The sequence below is a fragment of the Oryzias melastigma genome, linkage group LG13 (genome assembly GCF_002922805.2).
Source record: "Oryzias melastigma strain HK-1 linkage group LG13, ASM292280v2, whole genome shotgun sequence".
NCBI lineage: Eukaryota > Metazoa > Chordata > Actinopteri > Beloniformes > Adrianichthyidae > Oryzias > Oryzias melastigma.
This window is the reverse complement of record NC_050524.1, coordinates 22,894,685-22,907,673: the sequence shown is the minus strand read 5'-3', so window position 1 is coordinate 22,907,673 and position 12,989 is coordinate 22,894,685. Positions and strand designations below refer to the sequence as shown.

Genomic DNA, 12,989 nt, shown 5'->3' with positions numbered 1-12,989 from the left:
ATTGACTCCTCTTCAGCTTCTCCTTCCCCTCGGGTGAAGAGTTTGGGTGTCATCCTTGACAGTTTATTATCTTTCAATCTCACATCAATAGCATTAACCGGTCTGCCTACTTTCATCTTCGTAATATCAATCGTCTCCGCCCTTCACTCACCGTCCACTCAGCTTCCATTCTGGTTCATAGCCTGGTCACTTCTCACCTTGACTACTGCAATGCTCTCCTGACTGGTCTTCCCAATAAGACTGAATAAACTACAATTAGTCCAGAATTCAGTTGCCTGCATCATCACCAGAACTCCTTCCATCACATCACTCCGGTTCTACAACAGCTACATTGGCTCCCGGTCATTTTCAGGATTAAATTCAAACTTCTTCTCAACACTTTCAAAGCCCTGCATAACATGGCTCCTTCTGATATCCCTAATTGTCTCCATATTAAAACCTCCTTCCGCTCTCTCCGGTCTTCCTCTTCCCTTCAGCCTTCCGTCCCTCCAGCCCATCTGATCACCATGGGGAGCCGAGCCTTCAGCTGCTCGGCTCCCCAACTCTGGAACTCTCTGCCCCCCGACCTCCGCAACGCTGACTCCTTTTCAGTTTTTAAATCCAGACTCAAAACTGTTTAAATCTGCTTTCCCAAATTCATAACTTTTCTTCATCTGTGATCTAATTTTATTAAGATGTCAACTTATTTATTGTGTTTTTAATATATATTTTTAAAGTGATATTGTTGAGTTTTTATATTTATTTTATTTTTCTACTTTGTACAGTGTCCTTGAGTGAAAGGTGCTTTAAAATAAAATGCATCATTATTATTATAACATTTGAACCTGGGTAAAAAGGGCATTTTCCCCTGAACAATCATGTAAAAATAATAGCATCTTAATTTGTTTTAAGCAAATTTGTACCAAATATTTTTCTCACCGAAAAAGAAAAAAAGTAATGCAATATTTTGAGGACTTCATCACAGGTTTTAAAAACCATCTAAAATACAAAAAAATAATTTTCTGTCAATTCTATGATTCACTGGACTTTACTAAATTAAGAGTTGGGATAGAATTAAAGACCAACTCCAAGGTAAATTGTGTTTTTGTTGTTTTTAACATGTTCTTGTAGCATCTTTCTCATGATGGAGGACATATGTAAAAAAAATTAAGATTAAAATCTGCATTTCTGAGTATTTCTTCATTCAAATTGTGTTGGATCAGGAGCAGATGAAACATGCAGTTTGAAAAATCATGAGTTTGTGAACCAGCAATTGCTATAGGCAGGTCAAACTCTGTCTTCTCCGCTTCAATTTTAAATCTTTCTTTTGTGGATAAATAGATCCATTAACGTCTTGTTTTTCCTCGTCTGAGCTGCCATCTGGCCCTAAACCGTATGTCTGCATAGCTCTAATGTTGCTCGCAGTTTTTTTTTGCCGTTACCTTTTGCTTGTGAGGTGCTATAAGCTAGTGTAAACTAAAGGGCTGATTGGATATTAGCTGAGCTAACTTTTGTCTCAACAACCCCGCCCACAGCTCAGAAATTATGTTTTAATGAGCTCCTGCTGCTCTGCAGAAAATATTTTTAAAAAATAAATAAATGAAATGAAAAAAACGATTAGTTTTTTTATTTGCTAAAAACTGCATGATCATAATTAAAAGACTGTTGGGAAGGATTTTACAATAGAACCAATGTGAAGTTGGAGTGTAACTCTCTCAGAATAGATAACAGAAAATAAGTAGATAAGTAGGTCTTACGGCACTGATGTCCTGAAGAGAAATTGACTTTTTCTTTTCAACAACTTGACCAAACCGTCCAAACATCAGCTGAAAATATAAAACAGAACACTGACTTAAAAAAATGAATCCAACAAGTAACAGAAAGTCTTATGATAGGGACAAAATGCCTGATAAAAACATAATTCTTGAACAACTCCCTGGAGATTCCTTTAGGACTAAAATATTTAAATAAAAAGTTGCTTATGGTGCAAGAGGCTTATTAAGTGAACACTCGAATACACCATGCATGTCTTTGCATCTCATTGCACCACTCATTATTAAGATTTCACACATCGTTTAGCTGGGGGAAACAGTCTATTCACACACTAATGAAGTGCATGTGAAAAAAGGCTAAAGGTGCATCACGAACACGGACAGGAGACTTCCAGGGAGTTCAAGGGAGCGATTGCTTCTTTGGCCCAATTTCTTTAATTATAAAGTCTTTCAAGGATTAGAAGAATGCATAAGTGGGACCTTTCTTCTTTCGTGACAGTCATAAAGGATGTAAGGTTAAACACACTGTTTTTATAATAGGATAAAAATATGGTTCCTGAATTTCTGGGTTTACCTAATGATGGGAAGAGGGAGTCTCATGAATGAGTAAATGTTTCGAACAGACTAATGAAGATGGGTTAAAACAAATATGCAATTAGCAAATGCGTTTAAATGGGTTAATGGAGACAAACAGACTGGGAAATGCACACATATTTGTTATTATCATTTTTTAAATTAATATTACCGGGAAGCTGATCTCCTCCTCCAGGACTTTGTCTCCAACAACCTAAAAGTCACAAAATACAAAGATCACATGTATTGATACTAGAATGGTTTGATGTTACGCGAGTTCCTGCAAAACGACGAGGATGTTGTCTGTGTGATGTGTTTGTGTCTGTTAGAAAAAATGTAGACATAAAGGAAGCACCGTTCAAGAAAATCTGGTCAGTATTAAGTTTGGTGTTTCACATGTACAATATAAAAATAATATGGATCCAAGACTGTGACACTGAAGATTTACAAAGAAGGTGTGTGCTTTTTTACCTGGCAAAATAACTGGTGGTTATCTTCAGATACCAGTAGCAAACAACAACACTGTGACCGCGTCTGCTGCTGCAACTGCAAAGAGAAACACGATGACAAAAAATTACTTCCTTAGAAGATTGAATGAGAGAAAAATATTGGGTGTGGATACTTTTCTTTAAAGTCATTTTCAGTACAGAAAATGATGATTGGGCCCTACAGATACCCAATATCATTATTAAACAAAAGCTTATCGATAATAACACATAAAAAGTGCACATGATAGATTATTTGCATGATAAGCATGAAAACTATAATACTCATCATGAATTTTCATTCAAGGGAGAGCCACCTCTCTTCCAGGTACGCTTGGTTGTTGTGTCACTCTACCCACCATTAATAATTAGCTCTTCACTTTGAACCAATAGCTAAAGAGTGCTCCTTCTTCTCTGCCGATCACAATCAAATTTTTGCCTTTAAATTTATGAATGGCTGTCTCTCTCAGCATGCTTGACATTTCACAACCCTTCCTTCACCCCGTTCTCCTCCTAGAGCGATGCTTTGGAGTGATCTGGCCTCTAACCACCATCAGCGTCTGGGCTCTGGGGTTTATGCATCTATAATCCGAGTTCAGCCCAAGCGTACAAGAAATCATCAGCCCAGAACCAAACTACCATAGGCTATGCACTTATTTCATGCACATTTTTGTGAACACAAATAGATTCCTAATGTTTCTCCTTAATGAAATTAAAAGTAAGTAACTTTAAAAGGGTGAACCATCACAAAAGTGAAGTAATTGTTAAGTGTTGCTCATGTTTGTCACCATGGAGCCGGAGCTCCTCCTTGCTGACTGACTGCTCACCTGATGAGGATGCATCAGACATCTGATTGGGTTTATTTAGTCTTTATAAGCAGTGTTGTGCTGCTTAAAGGTGGGATGAGATACAAATTTTTGTAATCTTTTTTTTTGAAGAGTTGTGTTTTTTGTTTGGCCAGGGGGTGGTTGCCCTTCACCTATCACTAATGCTCATGGTTAATCTGTATTTGTACACTTTTAATTTGATACAAAACATTTTCTGTCAGCCGCTGACTGACGTTCGGTTAAGTTTGGGCAGTCGTTTTCCTGTTTTTGCTTGTTTTGGCCATATTCCCACCCCCACTTTGTTTTTTTCTTTGTCATATGTTAAACCTTCCTTAATGCCCAAGACTATTTCTTTTTCCATAATCTCTTCTGTTGGTGTTCCCTGTTCATTTTAGGTTGTGGTCTCTTCGAGTTTCCCTTGAGATTATTGAGCTGTTTCCTTTAGGGCTGCAATGTCTTTGGGGGCTTGTGCGGGATATATTTCCACTTGACCAGTGGCTATATTCTTTGTGAGAACATTTTGTTGTCTTGTCTCATCCCATATTGTTCTGGTTTATTCCTATTTTAGATTTGGTTTGGCAGGCTTCCATGATCTGTTGGAACGGTCAAGAACTGGACTAAAGACCATTTGATTTTCGGTGTTCATTATTTTAAATTTGCTGTATCAAAGCAATTGAGTGGGAGGTTTTTTTCTGCCCTTTCTGAAAGAAAGATTTTTGTTCATTGAACTGTGGAAGAAAATGAGCTCAACTGGAGAGAAGAATTTTAATAAGTGACTTTGCTTTAAAGAGCTTGAAGTGGAAATGCTCTGCTTGAGGCTTCGAGAGAAAGAGCTCAGTTATGATTTTGAAAATAAAAGAAGAATCAAGAACACTTAAGAAATGTATAGAGGATAATAAAGGAAGGACAGAAGCTTCGTTTCATTAGTATTTTGTTCAGTTTTCATTTATGTTGACTCTGGAGTTCTGTTTTCCATTACTTCATGCCTTTAGTGCCACAGCAGTTCCAGAGCTGTCAGGACAGCCTTTCCTTTTTCACTCCATCTGCTCACCTTGTTTGTCGTGTCACTGCCCCCTCCTCATTTGCTTTTTCAATTCCTACTGATCTGTCCTTTTGTGTCTTTTACTTTCCATCTTCACAAAAAAAGAATATTCTGAACAACTTCTAGGTTTTATGATGGAAAAGAATAAAAATAGAACATAGAAATAACTAAAATGATTGTAAAAATAAACATACATTTTTAAAAATGAAGGATTTTGTTCAAGTACATGTGAAATAGCAATTCTTTACATTTAAAATGCACACAAATGCTGGGATTAATATTTTTTCCAGGAAACTGTAACCTGAATAATCAAACCGTTTCAAGCTACGACTGATTTCTAGACACCATGCAGATTAACCAGTGCTGAGCTTTTCTTTAATCTGTGAACCGCACATGTGTCTACTGCAGATCTGCATTTATGTCTGGAATCCACAGCAGACCTGAATAAAAAACCACCAACATGTTCAGCTCAACAACTCACACAAACCTCAAGTATTTACACATGATCAGCACAACAATGCACATGTGCACAACATGTTTTTGGCTTACACATAAAAACACAAACTCTTTATTCTTGTTTTTTTTTTTTTCCAAGACGTGAAAATCTCAGCACTGCTCCTTCAGGTGTTCTTCTTACTAAAATTATTCTCCAACTCCCTTTCCCCCTTTCTCCTTTCTTACCACCAAGCTTTTTTTTATGTTTTATGCCAAGAAAACCCTTTAAAATATTCCAATAAAACAGATGCAGTGGTTTGAAACCTCTTTTCTTTTGTGCTCTTCAAATGCAGCTTGGAGGCACAGAAGGATGGTGTAGTACATCCAGGCTGAACTCCCACCACGCAGTACTTCAGTTCAGACGAGGCGGCCCCAAGGTAACACCCATGCTGCGAAGGCCAGGTTGCTCTGACTTTTGAACTCAAAGATGGCCATTTATGTCGCATGAAATACCACACATTTGAAGGGCGTTTTTTTCTCCTCTGGGAATTTCAGAGAACAGTAAAGCTTCCTGCTTCTGGCATCAGAATTTTATAGTAGTAGATGATTCTAGCAGCTCTTTGAATAAATGAATAAAATAATAGCAAATTCAACAGTAAAAAAAGTAAACTTTCTATTGTTCTTTTTCATTTTACTTAAATCTGTCCATTAGGATACTTTTTGGCAAATGCTGTTGCAGTTTATTTTTAAGTCTTCCTGTCATATCTTATATGTCTTATCTGATAAAAATCATGTTCAAAAAGTAATCTTGCTTTTAACTTGTAGAACGGTTAAGTCATGTGTTTTCTCCAGATCTCCAGAGGAGTTTTTGCACATTTTCTTTTGGTATTTTTAAACACATTTACTAGAACTCTCACAACGTCTCAAACTTTGCTCAAACCTTAAGTGAAAATAAAAGAATTAAAAGAAGAATTTACAAAACATCATTGAGATCTAATCAAATTGTGATAACAGAATACAGCGTTAGTTTTTACTAAACATTCTAACCAGGCACCGTTTAGGTTACATGACCTGGAGAAACTGTGTTTCCTTCCAGAGAAATTTAGTGCTGGATAATTTTCTTGCTTGGGTTTATCAACTCCAAGGTCATCTGGACCCAAATACTCAGCTACTGCTGGCGTGCAGCGGTGGACACTCCAAAACAGCAAAGTAGAGCGGTGGTGCTGATGCTGAAGTAGGTTCAGTTGTTTCTTTACTGCTTGTGCATTCCCTGCTGCTCACTCTTCTTTTTTTAGCCAAGTTCCAACGTCAGTTTTTGTCAATTTTAGGATACAACAATACCAAGGGCAAAACTGAAATAAAATGGTAGTAACCATTGACCAATGGTTCCAAACAGCCAACATCCCAGCCTTCTATAGAGGAATAAACTGCTATTACTCATTCTGCTTATCAGAATAAACATTCATACTCTACTACCTTTTTTAACATGTTCTTGTTAATCCTATATTTTCTTTTTTGCAAGTTATTAAAGTTATAAACTGACCAATCAGAAGCTTTAACTAAAGTAGGTGGTGCCTGCTGGCCCCATACAACAATTGAAATGTCTAATTGACAGCGCGACTTCAAGTGGTAGGCGTGTCGACTTTAAGCTCACTCCTGATTGATCAGAGTGGTTGCCATAGAAATGTTGACTCAGACCAAGGGAAACCAATGCCTACTTACTGATGACATCTGGTTCGACATAGCAGCATCGTATCAGAAAAAAATTCCATCTGAATGAACGCCACTTTGTTGGAAATTTCTATTTTCTACCATTTTCTATGGGTGACATCACACTCACTCGCTCCAGGTCTCGTATACAGTAGGTTGTAGCACCCTGTCCTTGGCGTGGAGGATTGTCTCTAACACTTGTTAGGAGGTTTACACCTTGCTGAGATCTTGAAGCGTCTTATCTTTGCGATAGACTTTGGTTTATCCTGCATCTGTTTATATCGTCACACGTACTGAAGCCAGCTGTGAGGATTTGGGAGCTCCTAATCTTCAGATCTGTAGAGTGGATTTCTTTTTGACCTGTGTCTCAGGCCCGAGTGCAGCTTTGATGCACATTCAAAGCACCAGTTTCCAGACGTTTTCCAGACCTCCTAATTGCTTAACTGATGAATAAATAATGAAGAAAGAGCTCACACCTGTAGATGAAACAGTTTAAAACCTATTATTCATCGGGGCAGACATAAGGACGGAGTACTTCCTTCAAGTTTGCATTTGAATGAGAGAAAAATTAAAGCTCAGACTCTGAATTTCAAGCTTGATTTCCTTTTTATTTGTTGCAGCTCTAAAGAACTATTAAGGATTAAAGGGAGGGGTTTGCAACAAACTTTTGTTGAACTTTAACAAAAGCTATGAAATATTTAAAAAAGCAGGCTGGAGCTGAATCTATATTGAGAAGATTCATGTGCATACATCCATTAGTGTTGGCTGGAGCAGGAATGGACTGAGGCTTTGTCTCTCAAGTGAACTATAAATTTCAAATTTCCCGTCTCTCCCAGGCTTTTTTTACCCCTTTATCTAGTGTATTTCCTTTCTCTGTGAATAAAAATTCCATACATTTGCAGGCAGATTGCTGCTTATGCGGCAGCATCATCACATCCTCGCTTTTAGGTTTGCACACGGCGCATTTCTTGCCTGCGATTTGCAGACGTGTAAATGAAAGGTTCTGGGTGATCTTTGGGGAAATTGATAAATAATTGTGTGATAAAAATCTTGTGACAGAAACAGGGGGAGAAGTCGCAGTGAAGGATATTTTGCATTTACCGCGCGTCCTCGTCTGTGTGTGTTTGTGTGGGAGTGTATGAGTGATCTCAGCGACTTACATAATTGATGACTTTGAGCTGGAGAGAAGCTGCATCAAGGTCATAGAGCTCACCTAAAAGAGGAGACGGAGAGAAAGAAAGTGACGGCGAGGAAACCACAGCGGAGCGAGGGCAGATTGAGGCCGGCGAGGAATGCAAATGTGGATCATGTAAGCAAGTCGACAGAAAGCGACGCCAGGAGGAGAGCACTCAGCCAGCGGAGGGCGAGGAAGGGGTGAACACAAGTCACCTAACAAAGAGACTGCTAATAAAGACAGGATGAGGGATGGAGCCAAACCTGGACCTCAGAAGAAAAATGGGGGCCAGATTTGATGAAAGGAGAAAAAAAGATGACGGCAAAGGTGGCAAAAGCTGAGAACAAAAGGCAACAGATGTTTTATGACCGTTTCCAGGAGTTAATCAATGCAGATGCATGTGTGCAGGATGGCATGAGCCCGTCGACTTCCATTATGCATGAGATTTGTAACAGTATTTGTGCAAAGCGTGTTGTTTTCATATTGTGGCCGTCACACGCTCCTTCTGTCACTGACAGAATTCCCAGAGCTTTTCATCCACAGGGGTTCACTCTATTAACAGGCCCGAGCTTGTGTATGACTATGTATGTGGCCTGTGTTTGTGCACAAACGTATGGGAAATCTAAAATGCATGGACTGTGACATGGTGATGGAACAGCTTTCATGCGTGGCCTTTATTGTGAAAATGAGTGTTCCTGTGCACATACCACAAAGCTGCAGGATGTTGTGGTCCAGCTCGCAGTAGTCCTGTTCAGAAACATTGAGTTGCAGCAGAGCATTGTGGGACTGCAGGAGGGAGGGGCTGAGCGGAGGCCTCTGATGGTACGCCTGGATGGACTGGATGCGCACACATGCCACCGAGGCCTGCAGCATCACGCACAAACATAGACGTGCACCACAGTCAGCTGTGAGGGACGGTCATCAACCAGTACCAGGAACTTTCAATCAATTTAGTTCATTATAAAGTGACACCAAGTGATTGTTGAGTCACTCAGCTGGATTACTGTATTTATGTCCTGCAGCAGTCCTGGACTGCAAGGGCCAGATTGCTTTTTTTACTGTTCTTCTTTCTTACTGTTCGTTTGAGCAAAAATTTTGTTTGCACCGCATGCTTAAGAACTAACCTAGTACCTGGTGAAAATTAATTTTTGACCCAAAAAGTTATGACATCACAGCAAGTGAAACCATCTTAAAATCAAATAGGGCCACAATCTCCCATGGGACACGAAAAACATGCACTAATGAAACCAAAACACATGTGTTAAGGGATATCCAAAGGAAGTTCTGAAATTATTATAGGATGGTCACAGGACCGACAGGTTTGTGGCCATTTTGTAGCAAAGTGAGAAAATTTGGTTATTTTCAAATTTTTCGACAATATGGGAAACAGAAACTAATGTTCAAGTTATCATCATGAAATTTCACCCACACACCACCAGGTTAAATCTACAACCACAACTGCGACAAATACGTAGTTGTAGAAGCAAATTTTTTCTTTAATAGTCCTGGTAAATCGCTTGTCTGTCCTGGGATAGGATCTCTCCCTCATGTGGGCATCCCTAAGGTTTCTTCTTTTTCCTGAATCAGGATTTTTAGGAGTTTTTCCGGGAGGGAGGGTCTAAGGGCAGGGATAGCCAGTTTTATTTAGTCTGTTTAGTTTTTAGCTATTGTTCATATTTTATGACTAACCTTTTGCATCTGTAAACTTACCGGCATGAAGCCCAATGAGGCAACTTTTTCTTAGCGATATTGGGCTATATAAATAAAATTGAACTGAATTGAATTGAACCAAAGTTTCATTGACCTTTGACCTCATGGAGGCTTCCATTTTGAATTTCCTAAAAAAATGTCTTTAGTACCTTAAACACATTTAATTTCCACCAAGGGGTTTTTGAACTATGGCCTCCTCAAAAATCATTTGGAAAGGCCGTTATAAAAAAATGTCCAATTTGTAGATTTTGAATAGCGTTAGCCTGGCGAGCTTGGAAAAGTAGCATCTTCTTGTTGTTTGCATATCTTTTAGCGGAATATTGTCAAAATGTAACACGAGAATTGTTAGGTCAAGCTGAATAAAGCATATAATTCGAAAATATTATGGAAGTGGGCATGCACAATGAAAAAAAAAATACCCTCTGTTGCCAAGGAAATCCAAACATTTATTTTTGCCAATTCTTCTAAAAATTACATTGACCTAGTCTTCACCCCCAGGTGACCAAAAAATAAAATGGTTGCTATGGAGATAAACCAACATAAAAGCTACCATTTAAAAAAACGTATTTTTTTTAATGGATTTGTTACTTGCAACTCTGACCAGGGTGGTAGGGAGAGTGAAGGGCGTGTTCTGGTGGGACCACATCACCCCAATCCAGTAACTGTCCTTGTTACTTTAGTACATTGGGCTTTAAAAGTGACCAACAAGTTACAACATAATGTACTCAGTCTGTCCCTCATACTGGGTAGGTCTAATAACAAACAACCAAACAAGAACTTTTTAAAAGTTTAACATTTATCGTTTTAAAACCCATAAAGAAAATCAGTCAGTTGGGTAACACCTTATTTGGAAATGTTAGAAGCAAGAATTTATTTTAGGTTGATGATTTTTCTTCCTTTTCTGCAAAAACATAGTTCTATAGGTCTTTCATACACTGCAGGATTCTTTTCTTAAACAGAACACGTGGCGTTTTATTTGAGAAGCCGTTGAGGTGAACCCATTCTTCTTTCCAGCGGTGAAATGTTCTCTAAGTCACTGGCTGCAGTCCAAGACAAAAGCCCCATTGATCACCCCTCTATCCTCCAACTGCTTAACAACGGCAAAAACCTGCCTTTCTGTGCTGTTGCCCCTTTTTCTCCATGCAAAATCTTGGCATCAAACCACTTGAAAGTAGTTTTTTCTGGATTTGCAGACACCTTGACCTCCACTGTAGCTGGTAATCATCATTTATAACTTACCTCATGGAGTGAGAAATGACTTACCCTGAAGCAATCTGCTTGTTTTTTAAACATCAATCATTTTTTAGGAAAAAAAAGGGAAGGATGAACATCCTAAACATGAATATTCCATAACTCTACGATGAAAATCATAGCTCACTTCAGAAAGTTGGAAATCTGGAGTTGGAAATCCATCCATCTTCTTGACCGCTTCTTCCCTTTCGGGGTCGCGGGGGTGCCGGAGCCTATCCCGGCTACTGATGGGCGAAGGCGGGGTACACCCTGGACAGGTCGCCAGTCTGTCGCAGGGCTGGAGTTGGAAATCTTTTTGATAATCTAGTTTTTCGTTAATAAGCTACGATGGCTCGAAAGTGCAAATCCCAACAACAAGTCACTCAATGGAAAAACATATTAAAGGTTACAATTACAAAAGAAACCAAAGAAGAAAAAAACTTTTTGGAAAACAAAAGTAATCTCCAGAAATCAAAATGAAATGTTAAAAAAATGAAACAAAATGAAAAATCTGAAAAAGTAGGTATTATGGGACACCACTGACTGTTTGATTTTTGAAGAAGAGGTAAAGCAGGAGGATGTTTTGCTCAAACTGTGGAAAAGAGAGGATTGATCTGGCCAGAAGCTTAAATAAATATTTTCTGTATGAAGATATCATCACACCAGATAACTTCCCATAACATCGTCCTCCAATCAGTGATATCCCATGATATCTACCTTTTCCAGTTCATTATTTTGTTTCAATTTCTAACATTTCATTTTAATTTCTCAAAATTACTTTTGCTGTCCAAAACATTTCCTTTTTTTAATTTAAATTTTTTTGGATTTACATTTAGGTTTCTGGAATTTTGCTTTAATTGCTTTTTTTGAATTATTATTTGTTTTGCTTTTGCAGTTGTTGTGATCTTTCATAGATTTAAGACATTTATTGTCACAATTAAGCATGATCAAATATTTTCCCTGCATATCTTCAATTATATACAATTAAAATAAATAAACAAATCAATCAATAATGTAGAGCAGACATGTCCAAAGTCTAGCACGCGCTCAAATTTCCACCGGCCCGCAGGCTCCTTTTGTAACATCAATAATATGCGGTCCCCAGCACTTTCTAAGAACTCTGTACAATTTCTTGATTGTGATTGGCTCAATTCTATTATAAGTCGTTGTGAAGCTGGAGCGACACAGTCCTAGGTCCTTCCTATGACACTTCTCATTTCTCATTTCTAAAATGTTCCAGTGAGAGCCTCCACTCGTAACATTGTGGTCCAAAAAATCAGGGACGTTTCATTTGGTATTGGGAGCCAGAGAAGAAAAGGAGTGAGGTTTATTAATTTATTTTTTTATAAGCTTGTAACAAAAGCATGGACATAATCTGACATCGTTCAGTTGCTTCTTTTTTGCAAGGAGGGGACAATGACATGAATGTGAGTGAAGAGCCTTTAAGAGGCAGAATGAGAAGAACATATTAGTTTCTCTGATTATTTAGACGTTTACAGAGAGCATTTAATGGTGAATAATATGCTGCATTTCATATGAACCCAAATTTAATGTTGATTCATGTGTTTTCCAGGTAAACTTGTTTTATTTGTGGTCCTTATGTATGAAATTCACAGTAGTTCTGGTGAAATGTATTTCCATCCATTGTGAAGAAATAAAAAAGTCATAAAATAGTTCATTGGTACTTCGTTTTATTATAAGGGTTCAAAGAATAAAAGCAGACTGGTAGGCCCACACACAGTTTAACATTTTAACTATATCAGATCTGACTCTCTTTGGTAGAAGTTTGGACACCCCTGGTCTGGACTCAGGACAAAACAGTTGGAGGAGATTCTTAGGTTTCCATGACTGTAGGTGCAGGGCCTTGTCCTACAGGGGACACAATGGCTAACAGTTCTGGGGGAAAAAATATTCTTGAGTCTGCCGACCCACCCCTCTGGCTTCTTTCTAATCCTCCAATTGTAGGAGCATTTAAAGCTGTTGTGCATGAAGCCAAATTGGGCCCAATATTATTTGAAACCCAAATAAAACTAGATTTGCAATTCCTTGAAG

At 38.4% G+C, this 12,989-nt stretch overlaps 1 protein-coding gene across 4 annotated transcripts in view; it reads right to left on the bottom strand.

The window, feature by feature from the left end:
- The window catches only part of LOC112149660 (cGMP-dependent 3',5'-cyclic phosphodiesterase), a gene marked incomplete at its 3' end in the record, with an annotated part of 200,241 nt that overhangs the window by 23,882 nt on the left and 163,370 nt on the right, over nt 1-12,989 (bottom strand). For all 4 annotated transcript variants that reach the window (XM_024277489.2, XM_024277490.2, XM_024277491.2 and 1 more), the window contains 5 exon segments: nt 1,737-1,805; nt 2,497-2,538; nt 2,796-2,870; nt 7,984-8,036; nt 8,705-8,861. In XM_024277489.2, coding sequence (XP_024133257.1) covers nt 1,737-1,805; nt 2,497-2,538; nt 2,796-2,870; nt 7,984-8,036; nt 8,705-8,861 — 396 coding nt within the window.